This window comes from Sapajus apella, unplaced genomic scaffold (genome assembly GCF_009761245.1).
Source record: "Sapajus apella isolate SASKATOON/1434 unplaced genomic scaffold, GSC_monkey_1.0 scaffold2, whole genome shotgun sequence".
Classification (NCBI taxonomy): domain Eukaryota; kingdom Metazoa; phylum Chordata; class Mammalia; order Primates; family Cebidae; genus Sapajus; species Sapajus apella.
The window spans coordinates 62347968-62370765 of NW_022436942.1; the positions used below are offsets into that span (position 1 = coordinate 62347968).

The 22798-nt window shown below is 39.6% G+C and overlaps 1 protein-coding gene across 8 annotated transcripts; it reads right to left on the bottom strand.

Annotated features, from left to right (window-relative positions):
• Nucleotides 1–1389: 1389 nt before the first annotated feature.
• NFYB (nuclear transcription factor Y subunit beta) lies at nucleotides 1390–22252 on the bottom strand. Of its 8 annotated transcripts, none has more exons than XM_032299741.1 (10): nucleotides 22104–22252; nucleotides 19435–19519; nucleotides 15659–15707; nucleotides 15473–15561; nucleotides 11979–12072; nucleotides 9711–9841; nucleotides 7140–7337; nucleotides 5464–5545; nucleotides 4650–4729; nucleotides 2274–4071 (listed from the first exon to the last, which is right to left on the bottom strand). In XM_032299741.1, the coding sequence occupies exons 4-10, from the start codon at nucleotides 15479–15481 to the stop codon at nucleotides 4039–4041; spliced, it is 627 nt and encodes a 208-aa protein (XP_032155632.1). In that variant the 5' UTR covers nucleotides 15482–15561; nucleotides 15659–15707; nucleotides 19435–19519; nucleotides 22104–22252; the 3' UTR covers nucleotides 2274–4038. The 8 variants fall into 8 exon arrangements, with proteins under 8 accessions (XP_032155656.1, XP_032155632.1, XP_032155647.1 ...); XM_032299756.1 differs by lacking the exon at nucleotides 22104–22252 and adding an exon at nucleotides 21346–21594; XM_032299734.1 differs by lacking the exon at nucleotides 15659–15707.
• Nucleotides 22253–22798: the final 546 nt, after the last annotated feature.

Sequence of the window (22798 nt, forward strand, 5' to 3'; positions counted from 1 at the left end):
TCTTACAATATATTGTCTTGCACAGGTATCCCTTTAATATGCAGTGGAAAAGGAAACAGTCTCTGGAGTAAAATCAGGGAAAACTGTAACTTTACTATTAGGCAAGCATCTCTTTAAAGGCAATGGCCAGAAGCCAGAGAAATGAATCCATGCCAGTGCCATCTGTGGCCCAAGATTGGAAGGGATTCTGCCTTATGGTTTCACAAATCCTTAAAATCAGGTACAAAAAGCAGCACAGTCTCGAAATAAATTTATAAGGGGTCGTACAGCAGCCAGTATAAAAGGCTGTATTACACATCTCCTCTGTTTGGGTGGTGCTATTTTCTACATTTGGTGATTACTACAAAGGTTTTACAAATGTTTGAGGACCTTTTCTGATAAAGACCTGAAGAATGAGTGAGACTTAGCTAGGTAGAGGGAAGTATGTGTTTAAGGTCATGGCAGGTAGATGGGGGAGGCAAAGAACTTGACATAAGGAGCCAAGATGAGATCAGGGGTGATGGAGCTCCCTAGTCCAGAGAGAGCTAAACTTGGTGAAGTAACGGTTCTAGCTCTAAAAGAAACCATAAATTAAAACTGAGTATTTTTCAGACAGTGTAGTATAGTTCCTTAGAAAACAAAGAGTTGTTCCATTTTTTACTCATGAGCATATTAGATGACTCAATAGGAGTTTAAGGCCAATATATACAAATTATTAACTTACATAAATTATCAGTTGCCTAACTCAGGGAGACCAAAAAACACATTTAAAATAGACTGGTTTTTGGTATAGATTTTACCCAGTATCACTTTTCTTTTTAAGTCCTTTAAAGAGCTGCCTAATTATCACTTATTTGAATGACTTAAAGTGTATTTTATCATTTATCACATAAATCAACAAACATCATCTTGTTTAGATTGTTGATAAAATAATTTTCCTTAAGAGAAAATATTTTTTAAAAATCTTGCATTCTTAGCAAATGGGAGAAGCTATCCTTCCTGCTTTTCATGCCTAATTGCTACTGCTATAGAAGTCCTTTTAATTGGGCCCTCGTAACTATATTCAATTAGAATTATTAAAGTTAACTGGTATTCCTTTAACTCACTAAGGCAAAACAGGCAATAAGGCATGTTTGTGAAGAAAGGAAAACCCTGCACACGTAATGCAGTGTAGGAGGGGAAAAAATACAAATAGCTTCAAACACCGTCATATCAAAGTATGTGACATTAGGAAGGCACCATTTAAAAAACAATCCTTGCTGAACTCAGGAAGATTTTAAAGCATATCCATTAGAGTGAGGTAGTGAGGGGACAGACAGAAGCTACCTAAGACACAAGCTACCTAAGTCCCCTTCTTCTACCTTACTGAAACCCATTTCTCTATTAGATACTCAAGAAAGCAATGTTTACAAAATTATAAAAAACATTTTTATAATAGGTTAGGGAGCTTGCATACATAAGAAGTTCCAGAAGAGAAAACATGACATTCAGTTAATGCAACACGGGCCAAGTAAGACACTGACCCCAGCTCTGACAAGCATAAATTAGGATATTATGCACTTGACACATGCAGAATGTCCATTTTCTTTCCCATCAGAGTATGAAATCCAACAACAATGAAATCCATACAAAAAAAAAAAAAAGTGACCTGATTTTACCTAGTGTAAAGTTTTAGTTAGCACTACTAGCAAATTATGAAGTTTGGAAATTTGTTGTATTAGATACTGACTTAAAATTTTAAATGGTCGAATTCCTGAGTTTTGGGGGGTTTTTTGAGATGAGAGTCTGGTTTTGTTGCCCAGGCTGGAAAGCAGTGGCATGATCTCGGCTCACTACAGACTCCGTCTCCCAGGGTCAAGGGATAATGCCTCAGCCACCAGAATAGCTGGGACTACAGGTGCGCACCACCACACCCTGCTAATTTTTGTATTTTTTGTAGAGACGGAAGGTTCACCATGTTGGCCAGGCTAGTCTCAAACTCCTAACCTCAAAGTGATCCACCTGCCTCAGCCTCCCAAAGTGCTGGGATTCTAGGCATGAGCCACCCCATGCCTGGCCTCAAATTCCTTTTTTATCTTCTCTATTCTAACATATCCCAATCTTTAAACTAATTTTACAGATAATCAAAGACCAAGTGCTTTTATCAGTTATATAGTGACACACTGCTTGGATCAAATGGAAAATATTTTAAAATACACTCATAATGAAGTATCAAAACGGTTAAAATTTTGCATATTTGGTAACCCAGCAATACATCTAAGAATTTAAGAAAACAGTCATGGATGAACACGAGATTCAGTGAAGTGTTGTTTATACTGTGAAAAGATGTAAATAGTCAAAATATCCAATAGAAGATTAAATAAATTATGATTGAGTCATATAACAGAATAAACCAATAAAAATGATGCAGAAGACTATGCATGACCTGGAAAAGATGATCACAATATATTGTTAAGTGAAAAAAGCAGGTTACAAAACAGTATGCACAATATGAACCCATTTTTATAAAAATATACATATTTAGCAAAGTAAAAGGACAAATGATATTTATCAAAATATTAACATTGGTTCTTTCAACATAGTAGGATTACTGATTTTGCTTAACTACTCCCCCATTTTTTCCTATTTGAATTTATTATAATGAAAATTATTTTTAAAATGGAGAGTAGAAGATGAGGGCATTATTAACCTCTGATTAGCTCAAATATAGTCCCAAAGGCTCTTTCTGGCAAAGAAGTGTTTCTATTCAGCCTGTATTTGGGAAATTGCTTCTACCTTATAAATCTGAGTGTCCTTCAAAGATGATATTCACTCCAACTTCCTTTTAGGCAAACTATACAATTTTTGATATTAAACTTAAAAAAAATCCCTCAAGTTAACACCAAAAATAATAGACGAGAAAATACAAATCCTCACTTTTTAAAAAAGAAACAATCCAAGTACATACTACTAAATTATACATAGTTACATTATCTAAGTTTAGTTTATTGCAAAGATGAAGACAGCACACTAGAAGCTGGCGGCTTCTTTTCCACACTGTTCACAGCACTCACTCTGTTCTCCATTTCATTCTCTCACCCATGCAAAAGGTCTGTACACGCAATGATGTCCGATGTTTCTTGGTTTCCATAGTATAAAAGGAAACTTAACATTTCAATTAAAAAGGTAAAATGAGGACATATACCATCAGACTATAAAATTCCTCTTCTATAAAAGGATACTATAGTACTTGAAGATATGCTTTGAAAAAAATCATGTACCAAATGAAAGGGGCACCATTTCAAGAGCACTAGGAGTACATTAAACTTAAATGTATTCCAACATTCTTCATAATGTAACTCAAAACCAAATCTAGTCTAAAAAAAGGTCCAATAACTAAAACTACATTAACAGGCACGATGAACAGTGTAAACACTGTTAATGGGCACCAAGTTGAACAGGGCAAACAATATTTGCTTCTGCATTCACACTTACTCAGTTACATTGTTTTTAAAAAATGGTGCTGCTTAAACTATGAATGTTTTGCGCCCCCAAAAAAATTATTTTAATAAATACAGCAAATGCTAGAAATCTAGCTAGGTTATCATGCAAGGTATAACCAAGACGAACTCAAATTTATAATAAAGGCAACTTGCATTCAAAATGAACTCTACCCTTATATTTTATTAAAAGGGCAAACATCATGAATTAACCTAGCTGCTTACTTGAATTACAAAAGTAACATGATTCAATATGAAAATAAGAAACTGTCTACAAATCTCTGACAGTAATAAATTGCAATATACAATGCATACAGGAGTCATACAGAGCAACAAACTCTTGTACAAAACAAAAATATTTTAATACCTTTAAAATCCAAATTTTTCTTTAAAATCATTCATGAAAAAGATTCTCAAGTCAGAATTAACACCTCAATTAGTCAAGCATCAGGAAGCTACATTACAGCTATTTAATATACAAAGATACATCTTTTCACCAGTCATTTCCTTCTGATGTCTCTGTTCCAGAATCATACAGACTCTCATTTCTCTACAATCCCCATTCCATCATTTCTTCTGATCATGAAAACTGAATTTGTTGAACACCAGAAATCTAAGATTAGAAAATGTAAATTGAGCAGAATTAAAGGAGATTAAGCATAACACATGCATATTATAAATATTCAGTGACTAAAAAGACAGTAATCTTTCTAGAAATCTATGCAAATATAAACATTTTTAACTATTAGGAGACTATACAGTTATCCATATCGAGAAAACAATTTTTAATAACCCTATTTTATCGGGTCCTTAATAACGTGTTGAAATTAGCTTTATCTAGAAATAATCAATTTTTTTTTTTGGAGACAGAGTCTTGCTCTGTTGCCTAGGCTGGAGTGCAGTAGCATGATCTCAGCTCACTGCAACTTCCGCCTCCCGGATTCAAGTGATTCTCCTGCCTCAGCCCCCCCAAGTAGCTGGTATTAGAGGCAACTGCCACAATGTCCTGCCAATTTTTGCATTTTTAGTAGAGACAGGGTTTCACCATGTTGGCCAGGCTGGTCTTGAACACCTGACCTCAGGTGATCTGCCCACCTCGGCCTCCCAAGGTGCTGGGATTACAGGCATGAGCCACCACACCCCAGCAATATAATCAAATTTTTTAAGCATTTAAAATACAAAGGACTGTACCTGTTGATATGATGTTGTGTAAACCATAACATTTTGTTGTTGACCATCTGTGGTTATTAAGCCAGCTGGTAACTGGTTAGCTAAAAGGAAAAAAAAATAGTTGAAGAGGGAAAAGAACTTTATCTACTTTCTCGGGCTGAATCTTGAGGTCGTGCCATTAATGTCTCAGTACAATTCTGCCCCTTATCAGTGATGTAGTCTTGGACAAAATAATAAATCCTCCAATTTTCCATTTTAAAAAACGTTAGCTAAAAACCACATTTTTTTATATTGCATTTTTCAATTTTCATATCTCTAATATGTACCTTAGCTAACTGCCCATGTGTACAAATCTGCAGACAGACTAGATGAAGTGATTAAACTACACTACATCATGAGATTTGGCTGGGAGCAACACATAACTGAGCAGCATATATTTTACATATGAGAAGTGTACTCACCATAGCCCTTTTATTTCACCAATATGACAACAATACTCAATGTAAAAAAAAAAAAAAAAAAAAAAGAAACCTGAGTTCAAATTTATTTAAGCCATAAGATATATTAAATTCCTATCTCATATGAATCTTTGCCAAAAACTAGGGGCTATGGAACTCAGTCAGAACTATTTGTGAAAGGTTATAATGTCTGCAGAATTAAAATTTTCTACACTTACCACTCACTGATTTCAAATAAAAGGGCGTGAACTGATAAGAACTATTTAAAATAGTGCTATGTCAAAATACTCAGTGTTGACATTCCAAAAATACCACTAGACGCTTAGTATGAATCACTGCTAACAATCTACATGACTTGGTATTATAACAATGCTTACTAAATGCCTCCTCTGTGAGCTCTTCACTTAATCCATCTGTAGCTGTGACTGCTCCACCAATTCCCTTTTCTCCTTTCATAGCCTGAGGAAGGAAAAAAAAGTCACTGATATTCAAATGAAATTGTCTTCCAAATAAGAATGCTTACCTATTGCCTAAAATTAGGAGCTTCTATTATTACAAACTCTAAGCAGAGTATTTATTAACACTTCTGGTTAATTACATATGAAGAAGGCTTTCAAAAGGCTAACTTTTAATATAAACTGTAATCACTACAAGACAGAGTTAGTAATGACCTAGAAAACAAAATATTTATAGATAAAAATAAATTATTCTAATTCTACACCGCATCAAAGGGATAAGAGAACTCTACTTACAGATGAAGAAGTCTGCAAAGTACCACAAATATTGAGCTTATAAATCTACTACAAATGATCCAAGTTATCACTTAAGTATATACATGTCTTTCAGCCAACTGGGCAGTACTATAGCAAGTTGAGAATTAAAAATTCCTAAACCAAAATTAGTTTGGCCAAATACCTCTAGGGTTCTATGATACTGAAGATTTGTAAAAGTACTGTCAGAAATTTACACATTCTTTTCCTACTTGAATCATTCCATGCAATTATCACTAATTTAATGGGATTCAAACACTAAAGATATTAAGGATATATTTTCAAAGTAATGTGAATCTGACAACACCTAAGCTGGCATGTGGAAATAAATATGCTGAACTCAACTCCTTTTCACAAAATCCATTTCCACAGGCAAAGATAAACCTAAGAGGAAGTACAGAAGAATTCAATCAGTAATAAGAAAGACACATGATTATACCTTCCTCTTTTTTATTATCTTACGACTTTTAATGCTACTTTCTTTAAATTAACAATAGCAGCAAGAAGTGACATTAATGAGCACTGACCATTATTTACTCAGTCCCATCAATAATTCTATGACATAGGTACTATTAGCCTCATTTTACAGATGAGGAAACCAAGACCTTTAAAGTACTGAAATAATCTGTCCAAGGCCATAGAATTTGCATGTGGCAGAGCTGAGATTCAGCCTCCTGGTAGTCTGAATCCAAAGTCTGTGCCCTTTCATCATTACATAACTATGCTATGATTAGTAGTAAGCAAAGGAAAAAAGAAAGGACTTAGTATTTAAGTACTGTAATACAAGTCAGTGATCCCCAACTCCCAGGTGGCAGGCTGATAAGGGTCCCTGGCCTGTTAAGAACCTGGCCACACAGCAGGAGGTGAGGGGCTGGTAATCCAGCATCACCACCTGAGCTCCACCTCCTGTCAGATCAGTGGTGGCATTAGATTCTCATAGGAGCTCGAACCCTGTTGTGAACTGTGCATGCAAGGGATCCAGATTGTGCATTCCTTCTGAGAATCCTACTAATGCCTGATGATCTGGGGTGGAACAGTTTCATCCTGAAGCCTTCTGCCCCTCGAATCCCTCCCCCGACCCCAATCCGTAGAAAAACTGTTTTCCGAAAAACTGGTCCCTGGTGCCAAAAAGGTGGGGAACTGCTGATATAAGCGACTGAATACTTCTGAGAAATGTTACATAATTTACTACAAAATAAAGTTTTTAAACAAATAATACATTTAAAAAGTTAAAGTAAATAGTGTCTCTTTCTTAAAAGCACAATGGGAGACATTTTCCTTACCTCTCTGAATTTCTGAAGGTATAATTTCAGAGGTTCCACATAACTGTCAAAGCCTAAGGTAGACATGGCAAAGAGAATGTCCTCTCCATTGATTGTTTTCCGTTTCTCTTGATGGCACCTTTCACTTGCTTCAGACGTTATAAAACTGATGAACTCACTTACACATTCTTGAACACATTCTTTGGCATCTTTTGCAATCTGAAGAGAAAATCACAGGTAAATTACAGAAACTATAAGCATCACCTTCCTAACAACCTACAAAAATAAAAGCCTATTCAGAAGAACACATCTTCATTTTATGACTACTTAATCTCTTAAATATGTTATAACATTAATAGAGTGTATGCTATCAAAATTCCAAACCTCAAAGTCAGAATAAAAAGTCAAATACAAGTGAGAGAAACCATGGAACTATTTACAGAAAACAAATCTAATTTGGATATGAAAGAGCAATCACCAGATGTTCCTACCACCCCACAGAGGATGAAAACTCTTACTAACCAAATGCCCCTGGAAAATCAATTCCACATGCATATTTTGTGGGTGACTAAGGTACCACTTCTCTGCTCTAGCACTCTGATGAATAAAGACACCAGAAAATAAAAAACAAAAAGCAAAACAAAAACTAAAAAACTGAATTCACGTAAGGCTTGGAAAAGAGCGAAACAATAACATATGAGGCTGGGCACGGTGGCTCACGCCTGTAATTCCAGTGCTTTGGGAAGCCAAAGTGGGTGGATCACGAGGTCAGGAGTTTGAGACCAGCCTGACCAACATGGTGAAACTCTGTCTCTACCAAAAATACAAAAACTAGCCAGGTGTGGTGGCGCGCGCCTGTAATCCTGGCTACTCAGGAGGCTGAGGCAGAAGAATCACTTGAACCCAGGAGGCAGAGTTTGCAGTGAGCCAAGACCACGCCACTGTACTTCAGTCTGGGCAACAGAGCGAGACTCCACCTCAAAAAAGAAAACAAACACGCAAACAAACATTGGTGACTTTCTGACTTCTTTTATTATTGGGGATATACAGTGTCATATACAGGTTTTGAGTTTACTAAAAATCCTGCCTGAAGAAGCATATATCTGCCACTTCATTATAAAAAAAAACTCTTCCCTTAAGGGTCTGGGGTCTAAAAATCAAACTCCAATAGATTAATCATGCAATTACAAAGCCACTTATAACAGCAATACCACTCAAAATTCTTGCTGAAACCTACTGTCTTTCATCTCCATGCCTATTTTACATACTAGAGTGTAAACAAGAACTGCATGAATGCAGTCAAGCAAGACAATATAATGTGAGCCACATATGTAAGTTTAGATTCTCCAGTAGCAATATCAAAAAAGTAAAATTAATTTTAATAGTATATTTAATTTAACCCAATATTACCATTTAATTTAACCCAAATTATTACCATTTAAACATAGAATCAATCTTTCAGTGAGCTATTTTAATTCTTTTCTTCATACTAAGTCTTCAAAGTCTAGTGTTTCAAATTTACAGCACATCTCCATTTAGACCAGCCACATTTCAGGTGCTCCGGGGCACGTGGCTTGTGGCTTGTGGCTACGATACTGACCAGCGGCAGCCTTAGCCTATGTAAGCAACAATCAGCATTTGTGCCTTTTTTTTCCTTAAAACATAAGGACAAAATTCTCAAACTAAGTTCTAGGCCTAGTGATTATTCTAATAGTATATTTATTTGTACATTTTATTACTTCCATAAGTCTTTTTAAACTATAATGATAGAAAAATTACCAATAGAAAACGATATAAAATGTGTGAATTTTAATTCAGACCAAGTGATGAGCAGTGACAATGAGTTTTTAAAAGTTAAGAAGACAAAACTACTTAAAAAAATCATATCAGTTGAAATGTATGTTAGTATCTATAATTATGTAAAAATAGCTGTTTCCAAATACCAGGATTTGTTTGGGAAAATTCTTTTTTTTTTTTTTTTTTTTTTTGAGATGGAGTTTCGCTCTTGTTACCCAGGCTGGAGTGCAATGGCGCGATCTCGGCTCACCGCAACCTCCGCCTCCTGGGTTCAGGCAATTCTCCTGCCTCAGCCTCCTGAGTAGCTGAGTATTTTTAGTAGAGACGGGGTTTCACCATGTTGACCAGGATGGTCTCGATCTCTTGACCTCGTGATCCACCCGCCTCGGCCTCCCAAAGTGCTGGGATTAGAGGCTTGAGCCACCGCGCCCGGCCTGGGAAAATTCTTATTACACCCATATCAGACCAGTATGACCTAAATATGCTCTAACATTATAGAAGTTACAGCTTCATATACTCAAACCTGATAGTTCTGACAATGTACCTATTTTTTAAAATAGTCTTAATTCTATTTTATTTGCCTCCAATAAGTGGGAGAGGGAAGAACATTTGGGGACATGACAGCATTGAAAATGGAACAGTTCAGTAACTGCGTACGTAGACATGAAAGAAATATTTGATTTGCTGAAAGCCTGAATGATTGATATCAACAGCTAACTGTATTCATGACCTATGAATTCATGTCATTTCATGTTTCCCTTGAAAAAAACAAGTTGAATTTCTCCTCTACATTACCTTTCCCGTTTGAGGTATGGCATTTTTCATTATCCTAGCCACGTTTGCTATTGGAAGATATATATCTTGTTCTCTGAAACTTTCCTTTGAGCCATTTGTGTCTTCATGATCATTCATGCTGTCCTCAGTATCTAAAGAAATAAAAATATTTAGGCTTAAAGCTTATTATTTCTATTTCAAGATAGAAAAAACTACCAAAATGATCCAGAATAAAATCATCCTGGTTCATCACTCAACCCTTATTTAGGAATTAGGATAGCAAGTCTTTTCATAATTTTTACAGAGCCAGAACTGAACTTTTTCATTAATTTCAAACTCACCGCCAAGAACACTTTTTATTCTCAAATATACCTGCTACATCTTACCCCCCATTCTCCAAAAATCTCAAATAACATCTCCATAGCACCTTCAAAAATGATCTTTTCTTTCATAAAATACAAGTGCTTCTCTATGCCTTTTCTCTTACACATTTTAGAATTTTTATTAATCCTCATTTCTCCTATTAGATTTTTGCTACTTGATGTCAAGAATCAGCTTCGTGTTTCCTACAGCTTGGTATAGCACTTTCCACAGAGTAGGTACTCATAAATACTTACTGCATGACTTAGCTGTAAAACTTACAGACCATAACCTATGGCTCCTTCAATATTGCTAGATTAAGAGAGAATATGTTTCTCCAAAGCCAAGTTTATATAAACTCATTTATGTAAAAGTCTATATAAAACTTTTAAAGCTGATATAAAGTTGTCTGTAAAAAATTATATAAAAAATTATATACAGAATGGAAAACTGGACTTGAATATTACTGACCCAGTTGGATTACTAATATAAATAGTTTTTGAACAAAGCTATAGCAGTGATCCAACTGTTCATACAAGTGAATTTTCAAATTATATAAATTTAGCTATAACTGAAGCTTGCACAGTACCAATAACATCCTTTTATGACTAAATGCCATATCTTGTAAGTAAACTGCCCACTCTTCATATGTAAGTAAGCAAGGCACTTAAGTTGATTCAATTTACATTTTTATGTGTTTAAAATGATGTTATCAGAATTATTTCAATATCTGTTTCAGGATGAAATTAATCCCTCTGGCAAAATTCTTCTGAAAATATATCTCAATTTTTAAAAATTTTACAAGTCAGGCCAGGCATGGTGGCTCATGTCTGTAATCCCAGCACTTTGAGAGGCCCAAGCAGGCAGATCATCTGAGGTCAGGAGTGCGAGATGAGCCTCACCAACACGGTGAAACCCTGTCTCTACTAAAAAGAAAAAAAATTAGCCAGGCGTGGTGGTGGGCACCTGTAATCCCAGTTACTGGGGAGGCTGAGGCAGAAGAATTGCTTGAACCCAGGAGGTGGAGGTTGCAGAGTCAAGATTGCACCATTGCATTCCAGCCTGGGCGACAGAGTAAGACTCCATGTCTCAAAAAAAAAAAAAAAAAAAAAAACAATTTTACAAAACAAAATGCCACAAAAATATAATTTTTGTGAGACAAAAATAACCCTGCCTTTTTTTTTTTTTTTTTTTTTTTGAAACAGGGTCTTACTCTGTTACCCAAGCTGGAGTGTGCAGTGGTACAAACACAGCTCACTGAGGCCTCTACCTCCCAGGCTCAAGCGATCCTCCCACCTCAGCCCCTAGCCCCCTAAGTAGCTGGAACTACAGGTTCATGCCACCAAGCCCAGCCAATTTTTGTATTTTTTTTTTTGTAGAGATGGGGTTTCACCACGTTGTCCAGGCTGGTCTCAAACTTCTGAGCTCAAGTGGTCCTCACCTCGGCTTCCCAAACTACTGGGATTATAGGCATGAGCCACCACACCGAGCCAATACTGCCATTCTAATACCTGACATAGTTCAAAGTTAATATTGAATGAAACCCAAAAAATCGTAAATGGAAAAAATATAATAGCTAGAAATTTAACTCACCCTCTAAAGAATTATTTTAGTTACCCTATCAATAGATTACAAATTTCTCATTTTTAACATTTAAACAGGAAGTTGGTAACAAATTTTAAAAGAAACTATACACGTTTTAGAAAAGGTATATTTTTATAGTAAAAGTCCTTTCAAGGACTCACTCTTTTGAAGACTATTTCTAATAAAAAGAGCATGGTACTCCTTTTTAGACTTTCTCATTCAACCATGACACAAGATTGTAAATTTTCCTATAAAGACAAAAGTAACCTAGAATACCTTATTAATGAAATGTCCACTTTCTAACTTGTTTCAACTTGTGAATTTGGTTCTGTGGGGCTTGCTTACCATCATGAGGCTGTATAACATAATGACTTCCTCCAATATAGTCTGCAGAGATTCCTAGTTGAGAAGCATCTGTTGTAGAGCTGTCACCATCCATCTATGAGGAGAAAAACAGTTTTTCAAAACTTTTCAAAGTACTAACAAACGTCAGATTCAACACTTATAAACCGTTACAGGATGATGGGTCAATTACACTTTTCATAGCCTTGAACTTACTAAAAAAGAATTTATATTTCTTGTTTTTTAAATTAATTATTTTTTTGAGACAGGGTGTCACTCTGTCACCCAGGCTGGAGTGCAGTGGCATGACTTCCCAGGTTCAACCTCCCAGGCTGAAGCAATCCTCCTACCTCAGCCTCCCAAGTAGCTGGGACTATAGGCATGCACCACCACAATTGGCCAAAATTTTTGTATTCTTAGTAGTAGAGATGGGGTTTCACTATGTTGCCCAGGCTGGTCTGGAACTCCTGGCCTCAAGCAATCCGCCTACCTGAGCCTCCCAAAATGCTGAGATTACAGGGATCAGCCACCACAAGCAGCCTGTGTTTCTTGATTTGGCAACTCTCCCACAATTTGCCCACAATTCAAGATTTCCCTATCCATCTTCCCTAAGTGATAAGCATAAGGCCAATAGGGACAAGGAAGTGAATCTAAAGCATATGCCTCTTTCTTTTCAAGTGCACAATCTTCAAATCTGGTACACAGGCAACCATGACTTACAACCTAATTTATCCCTGGAATGATGATCAGCTTAGTAAAGCTGGACACAGTGTCATGCACCTCTAGCTCCAACTACTCAGGAACTGAGGTAGGAGGATTGAGCTCAAGAGTTCAAGACCAGCCTGGTCAATGTAGTGAGAACCTGTCTCTTAAAAAAAAATCAGCTTAAGTCATGAACTGGAATTCACCTGTACATATCACTTGCAGCTCTCCTGCTAAAGCCTGATTTTCCTTTTGCTCCTGCTGCAAATTTTCTTTGCTTTCTCATAGAAGTTCCAAAAGAGACAATGTCTCCATTCAAACTGTTACTTGGTATAAGAAGCATGGGGATTCCCTGCACAATTCTGTACCCAGGTAACCCAAAAGTACACCCATGTTTTGAATGAATCCATAAACTCTGATTGTAGTCAAAGGTTAATTTTCTCTCCCTCTGCCAAGTCAGGGCCAGGTGTTATGGCTCATGTCTGTTAATCCCAGCACTTTGGGAAGCCAAGGTGGGAGGATCACTTGAGCCCAGAAGTTCAGAATCAGCCTGGGCAACATGGTGAGACCCTGTCTCTAAAACGAAAATAAAAAAATTAGCCAGGCATGGTGCCATGTGCCTGCAGTCCCAGCTACTTGAAAGGCTAAGGTGGAAAGATCACTTGAACCTAGGAGACTGAGGCTGCAGTGAGCCATGATCACACCACTGCACTCCATCCTCAGTGACAGAGTGAGACCCTATCTCAAAAAAAGAGAGGGGATCAGGAAGATGTTAGATTTATGTATAAAGAGAGGAAAATTACATGTACAGACAAGAATAAGAGTTAAAATTCCTGTTTTTAAAAAGTCTGCTTAATAGCCAGGCGTGGTGGCAGGTGCCTGTAATCCCAGCTACTTGGGAGGCTGAGGTAGGAGAATCGCTTGAACCCAGGAGGCAGGGGTTGCAGTAAGCCCAGATCGCACCACTGCACTCCAGCCCAGGCCACAGTTCAAGACTCCATCTTAAAAAAAAAAAAAAAAAGTCTGCTTAATTAAGTTTGCTGAGAGCTAAAAGAATTCCAAGAGGGAAAGTCTGGAAAAGAGGAAATCATAAGCCCTGAACTCACTCCATTCAATTTCACCAACATGGCAGATCCTAGAAGGCTTTCTGTTTTGCAAATATTACTACTCAAAATATCTGTGAGTGAAAAAATTTAAATGCAGGATCTGAATAAAAAGTATAGCAAAAATCAAGTGTAATTCATATGTACTTTCAGGCTGAACAAAGAAGAGAAATTTGATCCTTCATTAAGGCCCAGGACCCAGTATAAATTTAATGTTATTCATTGCAAAATTTTAGTCCTTGTAAAACACATGTCTTCTCCATCTCTGTTGAATTTTTATTTAATATTAAAATACTGGGCTAGTTTCCAGGTTTTCAAAAACATGGCATTTCTTTCATGTATCTACTGATTGTGATGCTAATATAACTGTAGATAGAGATACATTTCTGTAATTTATATAGTTGTTTTAAGGGGGTAGAAAATGGAATTCACAGATCTTTAATAATCTGTGAACATAGGGTACCTATTTATTGATACTTTTTAGTGGCCTCTAAGAAGTAAACGACAAAGTCAGTGACCTGATTCTGACTCTCCTACTGATCCCCTGAAAATAAGCATCTCTGCCAATTAAATGTATTTCCATATAAAATGGAAATAACAATACCACCCTCCCCATCTTAAACTAACACAAATGAATGTGAAACACTGCCCAAAAATCAAATGCTATTTTGATCCTAAAATGCTAACATACTAGGACAGTATCCTTTAATGGACATGATGATGGATTTATTACAGCCATAAAAAAATGATCAATTAATGATAGCTGTGAGTTGACCAGCTTTTACAATAACCTAAGGAAGATCAAGGTGCAAAAGACAGGACCAAAGTGGTTCTTTCAGAACCTACAATTGGAAACAAAGCTTTGGTTGGGGGTGGGGAGGGCAGGTGGTGGGGTAGGAAGAATAAAAGAAATTCTTTCCTAAGTGATGTCTACATGATAACATAATTAGCTGATGAGCAAGACACTGTTCAAATAACCAAGCGCATCTGGGAGATGAATTAACTTAGAAATATAACACAAAAAAAAGTATTAAAGACAAAAAGTTTAAATCATATTATCTTGTCACGCACTGGAATGAGCAACAAGATTATCATCTGGACTAACAGCATTAGCCTCTCTAAATCTCAGTCTTCTAAAAGCGAAGATAAAAGCATTTCCTAGAGTTGTCAGAATTAAATAAAGACTAGAAAGCCGCTAGAGACAGTGTTTGGCACGTAGTGTACCCCACAGACATTAGCTCTCATCCTCCCTCCTTTGAAGAGAAGCCGCACATCATCTGCTAAACTCTGTATGTCTTCAGTTCCGCAAGTTGTAGCTCTATCATTTCACACCTTCTGTCTTCCTTTCCTCTATCTTTCTACCATTAAAATCCTGCCCCAGACTTTAATCCCAGTGTTCTCTATTCTCCTTGAATCTTTGTTTTATCCCTTACTGCAATTCAAAAACAAATACTCTGTTCTTTAAAGCTCTATGGCACTTAGTATCTTGCACTCAATAAGTCAGCCTAATCTTTGATGCTTAGAATATGCTAGCCATTCTCCTATATATAAGAATAATGGAAAAAAACTTGCTGGATGCATCCCAAAGGTTTTTCCTAGGTCTAAAACAGCCTATAAAAATTTATAAAACAGACTGTAGATTGTCAGTAAGGCAGTCAACAAATATTTACTGAGTGAGTGCTTAGTATTTACCAGGTCCATGCTATGTGCTGGTCACATAGCTGTCAACAACAGACAAGGTCTCTGTCCTAAGCATGCAGGGAAGACAAATGTTACATAACCTGGGAGGCAGGGTGAGGAGCAGAGCGAAGCCTATTAGTCCTTCCAGGACACAGGCTCTGGAATCGAATCACCTAGTTTGAATTCCCTGCCACTTACCATGAGACCTTGAATAAGCTGGGTGAGAAGACTTAACCTCCCAGTGCTCCTGTACAGGTTAGGAGATAATCCATGTAAGGACAGCACAGTACATGGGCATACTAAATAAGTATTACATATAGCTATTAAAATAATTACAAATAATTGCTAGTGCCAACTGCTAAGAAAAACAAAGACATTTTGTTATGTGCTATGTGAGCTTACTCTAAAAGGGACCTCACTTATCTGAGGGGTCAAGAAAGGCTATCTTAGGAAATGACATTGAAAATGAGATTGAAAGATGAATAGAAATCAGTCAGGCAAAAAGAAAGGTGGGAAACAAATGTTCCAGGCAGAGAAAACCAAGAAATACTGTACTGGTGGACTGGAATGAGCTAAGGAGGGGCTAGATCAAGCAGTGTCCTGTGGACAAGAGGAAATCAAAAAAGTTTTTTTTTTTTTTGGAGACGGAGTTTCGCTCTTGTTACCCAGGCTGGAGTGCAATGGCGCGATCTCGGCTCACCGCAACCTCCGCCTCCTGGGTTCAGGCAATTCTCCTGCCTCAGCCTCCTGAGTAGCTGGGATTACAGGCACGTGCCACCATGCCCAGCTTATTTTTTGTAGTTTTAGTAGAGACAGGGTTTCACCTTGTTGACCAGGATGGTCTCGATCTCTTGACCTCGTGATCCACCCGCCTCGGCCTCCCAAAGTGCTGGGATTACAGGCTTGAGCCACCGCGCCCGGCCGAAATCAAAAAAGTTTTAAGCAGAAAAGCACAAATCACAGTTGTATTTTAAAAGATCCCTCTGGCTATATAGTTCAGTACAGAAACCAACCTGGAGGGGAGCACGAAAAGGCACAGAAGACCAGTGAGGACTATAATGCTGCAGTTAAGGCATGACTTCAGGCAAGATAACGATCATTTTAGCATCAGATCCAGGCGAGAGCGATGGAGCTCAAGAGAAGCACAACTACTAGACAGCTGTTTAGTAGGTGACTGGTGACTGACTGATAGAGCTACAGGAAGACCAAGCATAATGAATGATGGGATTCTTGCAGCTGGAGAGACAGACAGCTGTCACTGCAGAGAATGGGAGAGGAAAGGGAGGGCAGTGCTGGACAGCACAGAGCCTAGCTGAAGCTAATGACTGAATTTACAGTGGTACACGCCAATATGTCCAGTGTGACACCTGAAAGGCCTGATATGAGAATACTAAAGCGAAAATGTTTGATTTCATCTGGGTGACAAGGCTGGAAGAGCACAGCATGTAGGATAATGACAAGGGGACAATGATGAATCATTAGACCTAAGGGAACTGATAAATATGGACAAATAAATTCATTTTAATGACTATTCTAATCATTTAGTCGAACTGACAGAATTATTCTTGAAAATATTACGTGAAATAAACAGGTAGCGGGCTAATAAATCTTTATTCTTTTTGATGTAGCCATATTTAAACTATGCTAATAACGTGTTCCACAAACAAATACTGCCCTCTTTAATGTTTACATTTATTGAACACTTTCTAAACAGCTCATGCAATGTTCACAAGCCTGTGACGCAGGTGAGAAAATGAGGTACCGGAGGCTAATGATTTGCCCGAGGTGACACAGTAAATGAGGCTGAAATCCAGGGCCTCAGGTGCCAAGTACTCTCTACAGCATTCCTGCCTGGTAGTTTTTCATGGAGTCCTTACACGTACTTCTTTAATCTGTCCCCTTTAAATTCTAAGGCTATTGATTATACATGGAAAACATTGAAATTAGCTTCTCAAACCAGAATGGTGTTTGTGAGATGGTTAAGAAGCATGCTCTGGACTGTGGTGAGGATCACGGCTCTTAGGAACAATTTTGTGGGTTTGAAGCTTGGCTCCCCATTTATGAGCTCTGTTTGTGTGTTCAGCTTCCCCATTTTTAAAGTGATGCTGCCATGAGGAAGCTATTGTATAAAAAGTACTTAGCAAAGTACAAGATACATAGTAAGAACTCAACAAATGTAATCTAGTATTAGTATTGTCCCTTCAAATACAGTTCTCATCATCCTTCCAGGCAGAGATTCCTCTCTCTTTTAATTTACCCTTTTACCTGTTTTCTGGATTACATTCCTTTTCTCTCTCTGACGATAAGAAATTATACAGATGCCTCTTCTCTCATGTATCTTCAGTCCAGCTCCTTCACTCTTCCTTAAACATGCTTAGTCTCCCTCATTAAGCACACGGAAGTCACAGAGATATATAAAACCTTAATTCTGCCCCATACCCTTGCCTAGCTACCATTCTTTCCCTGACAGTCGTTAGATACCTCTTCATTCCTATTTAAACTCCTGAACATGTACTTTTTAACCCCAACCCAGAATGAAAGCACTCTTAAAAGCTGCCAGTGATCTTGTCCTCATCCTACTTAACTGTTCTTTGTAGTGCTGGCTACTGCCAGCCACAAATTTATGCCTGGAATTCTCTCCTACTCTAATTTCCAAAGCAATATTCTTTCCTCCCACCCCGTTAGTTTCACCCAAGGTTATTCTTCTCTTTCTTCCTGTATTTTCTTAATGAACTCACTAAATATCACTTCTATGCTCATAAATTTCAAACCTACAACCAATATCCTGCTTGCCACTCAAGCAACCCATGCCTATAGAGTATGTCTAATATCCCATCACTGCAAATTTAAGATATTGAGAAATGAAACTCACCTTCCTCCATCCCCTGGAAGGGGGCAAGGAGGGAGATTTCCGTTTCCACTACCGCAATTCTACTAAGAATACCAGCCTTTCACTCTGCCCAGCTAAATATACCAGCATCATCTCAGGTTCTTCCATCTCCTTCAAGCTCTACCTCATCTATTACCTCGTAAAAAATGTCTCCTAGATATGCTTTCCTTTTCCTGTTTCCACTGGATTATTACCCAGCCCATCTAAACATATCGTTATAAGACAAATCTCACATCACCACTTGTGTAGCTATTCTCAAAGGTTCCTAAAGGCCCCCATGTGAAATCCAAACCTCATTTTCATGACTTCACATGAGCAGATCGAATATTTAACCTAATCAAACTTGTTTCCTACTCTTCTCTATCTTCATGGTTAATAAAAAATCTTTGTGCTAGAATGTGCTTTATTTAGGGATCACCAAGTGCATTTCTTTCATTTTAGGAGTGAAGCAACCATGGCTCAAAGAAGCTGTGACATGCCCAAGGTTACAGATAGAGTAGCACATCCAGAATTACATATCCAGAGGTGTCAAGTGCTTTCTCTTTCCTACATTATCCTTTGAAATCTGCCCTGGACCATGCATCTCTACTTCCGATCCCCTAAACTTAAGTTACTCATTTCTGCCACCAGGCATTTGCTTTTGGTGAGACTCTTCACCTATCCATTCCCATCCTCTACTTTAAGGCTCAGTTCAAGGTCTGCAGGATCCCTCTGATATTTCCCAGTACCCAGGCCCACCACGGGCGCCTCTCTCCTTCCCACATCGACTGCACTTAAGAGTTAACATTTTCCATTCAAGGCATAACTGTCCCCTAAGTATTCAATTAACTGGCTAAATAGACAGCCCCTTAACAGCTGGGACAAACACCCTGCAGCCTCAACAGCACTTAGGAGCCCAAGGGAAATAATACAAGCAAGAACATGAAAGTAAGGAAGCAACAGGAATTGAGTAGAGGTACTGTCTGTCTAGACCTGAAATGCTTTCATTCTATCAGGCATCTCCAGTATAAATCAGTTATAATTTTATTTCCAACCAATTACTGTTCAAATCTAATTAACAACCAAAATGGTAAAATATACTTACTGTCATGAAATACTATCAGAACCGTGTTGTCAGTGGTGTTGAAGAACACCTGTCTAAAAAGGTGTCTGATCTTTGCTATTTCAACCTAAAAGATAAACATCTATTAGGACCTAACATCTATTAGTAGTAAAAACATATCAAATATATCACCTATAGGTTTTCTCATAAAATTAAAGAGGCATGTATAATTTGTCTACTATTCTTAATCAGTGGAGTGCATGTTATAAAATAGTATTAAAAGGCATCCAGTAAATGTTTGTTGAATTGAAATACTTATTTTGGAGAACTTACAAGTTAATTCCATGGAGAGAGGAGAAAATGAATTTTCCAACATAACCCTGAATTTAGTCACAGTCATCATAAACATTCATTACAATACACCAAATAGGAACCAAATTATGTAAGATGCAAGAGACCAAAAATTATACATCTAAATTACTTTAACACCCAAGACACAAACACATCCCTTAATAACTTAATTTTTTGGTGATGATTTTCTTCAATGTTTCAGAGTAACATTTAGGCACTCTATAGCTCAAGAGGAGGAAAAAATTATCTCAGAATATAATGCTTTTCAATTAAGAATCTCAGATTATACTGTAATGAAGATACATTCTGCACTGAGAAGACATCAAAAAAGCAACACAATCAAGACCCTTATTTATAATTTTGAAGCACCACCATTTTTGACTAAAATTGCATCCAAATAGCACTTCAGTCTCACTGTAATGCATAAATAGCTGAATAAATTAGTATCAACTGCAATGTTACAACTTGCATTTCTCATTTGCTCCATTCTCTTTTTCAAATTAAACAATTAAATGGGGGAGGGGTAGGATGCCAAAACAAAAATATATCCTTTCAGTGTTAATTTTAAAGGGAGAAGATATACTGATACACATCCCAGCATGAAATCTAGCAAATAGCAAGAAAAAACGGTAGCCACTGGATTGAATGTTTTAAATGCCACTAAAAGGGTCCAGGCAGCAAAGACTGCTTGACATTTGTTATAATATTAAAAGTAATTTCTAATTTCTTTTCAAATATTAATAGTATCCTCTAACCCCAAAACTGCTCACAAAAGTCCTTCCTTGTAACGAGAAATGTTGTTTCTTTAAGGGTGTCTTTGTAAAAATAAGCCCTCAGAACACTTAAAATATGGGAACTATATTTATGTATTTTGGTTGGAATGGGGGAGGGGGGTGTGGGAAGGGGAGTCACACCACACTCACTCACCCAAATAGTTGATTCAATATATATTTAGACTCAGTACATTAAAGAAAAATACTGTCACCTCATATGGTACATATTTTCTTAAGGGCAGGTTATGATATATGTAAAAGCTCTAGGGAATGCATACATCTGTTTAATGTTTGAAGAAATGCAAATTTGTATCCAAGAAAAGCAGTAGTCCCTTCCTCCACCCTCTATTCTTTGGCATCAACAACCAGAGTTTTGCATCAATATACAGTAATCCTTAAATTAAGCTACAAGAGCAGTGCAGGGAAGGAATAATTGCCTTTTAAGGAATTTTGGTTAAACTTCCAATACTTTACAAATAAAACCCCCACTGACTAGTGCCACTGATATTGATCCGTTTACTTTCATCACTTTATGTTGCTGATTAGTTTACATCCTAAGAGAGCTGAAACCACATCAGTGATTTTGTGGCACGAACCACGGAACTATGGGGTCCATGCGGGTTAGTGAGATGCCATTTTTTTTTAAAGGTCGCAGGCTACCTAACCTTGTTTAAATTATCCTGTTAGAGTACTTTGGGCGAGATTATCATTTGTGGGTGCTCTGTAATTCTTTGTTCTCTAAGACTACCGTTCCTTAAGGCCCTGCATATCCTCCCGCCTCCCAACACCGATTAAAACCTTAGTCCAATCCGAAAGGCTTCCTTCCCACCTTCGGGGCAAGTCCAGGGACCGCAAGCCGCCAGATGGCTGCATTCTTTACGCGCAAACCAGACTGCGGGGAAGCCAAAGCCATGCCTTCCTCCCCACGCAGGTGCCCGGGTGGCCCCGGCCCCACGGCCCGGTCCGGTCGAGCTGTCAGCCCAGCGAGTGCTGGGAGACCGCACCCGGCGCGCATCCCCCGACTCGCCAGGCCGCCCCGGCCCCGCGCCCAAAGCCTGCCTCCCGCCCGCCGCGCGGCCCCCGTGGTGTGCGGGCAGACAAAGCGCGGGGCCCCGCCACAGCCCCGCGGGAGGGAGGGGGGCGCCCCCAGGGACCCGCGCGGCGACCGGGGCTACGGGGCCAGGGCTACCGGGCTAGGGGGTTCGCACAAAATGGAGCCGGCCCGGGACGCCGCCGAGAGCGGGGTCCCGACGCAGCCCCGCGGCCCCTTCTCGGCCCCGGGCCCGGAGCTCAACGGCGGAGAGCTGGAGGCGGCCTGGCCCGCGTCCCGCCGCTCCTCAGCCCGGCGCACAAAGAGCAGAGCCGCGCCGCGGCCCCGCGCCCGCTCCCCGGCCCGCTGCGAGAACGGCCTTGCAGGCGCGGGCCCCGGCCCCGGCCCCGGCCCGGGCGGGAGGGCGGGCGGGAGGCGAGTGCCCCCGGCCGCGGCGGCGTTGGCGGCGGGGACGGCGCCGGGAGGAGACGGACATTTCATTCGAGCTAAAGTGGAGTCGGTTTAGGAGCGATCATTGGCCGAAGCGAGACACAAACCTCCAATGCAGCCCTGGTTGGCTCCCGTCTCCAATCGGCTGTTTGGTTGGACAGAAAATGGCTGCGAAGGAACCAGTCCCAGCGCGGAGCTCCGCTTCCAGGACTCGGCCTCCCCTCCCTCCGCCGCGGGCCGCTTCCCTCGGCGCGACACCCTCCCTCCGCGCCGCCCGCGCGCCCGCCCGCCGCAGCCCCGCCCCGTCACGCCCCCGGCCCCGCCCCGCGCGCCCGCGAGGCAGCCGCGCCGCTCCCTACCCCGCTCCTCGTGGCGCTGGGGCTTCTAGGGCCCGGCCCTGGTGCGCTGTTCGGGTCTAGGCGGGCCTTCTTCCCGATGCTAACCCGGGCCTGTGCGAAGCGGGATCTGTCGGGCCTCCCTCTCTTTGTCACCGCTTTCCTCCCCACGTGGAGGTGTCTCCGCCACCCGAGCTCAGCCTGCCGGCGCCTGGATTTTTAAGAAGGGAAAACCAAGGACAGAAGCTGCCCCCTAGGACGACGCGCCCGGGCCACCGGGAGGGTCTGAACGGCGGGGACCTCCTGGAGCGCCTTCAGCGCCTCCTGTTTTCTTTCTTTGGGTCCCTGTTACGGTCGCCAGATGCGCATCGCTCCCTGACATTTGGTCCCTGAGCTTGGGTGTTTGTTTTCATATTTCATCTAAAGATGCAGACCCCTGCTCAGTCTAGCCAGCCTTCACCCTGAAT

Excerpts from the sequence above, each read along its gene's own strand:
- NFYB (XM_032299734.1), bottom strand. Across the intron at positions 9,842-11,978 it reads TGTTATACAGCCTCATGATG|ATACTGAGGACAGCATGAAT; the intron begins GTAAGCAAGCCC and ends TTATTTCTTTAG. Across the intron at positions 4,072-4,649 it reads ACACAACATCATATCAACAG|ATTTCTGGTGTTCAACAAAT; the intron begins GTACAGTCCTTT and ends TTCTAATCTTAG.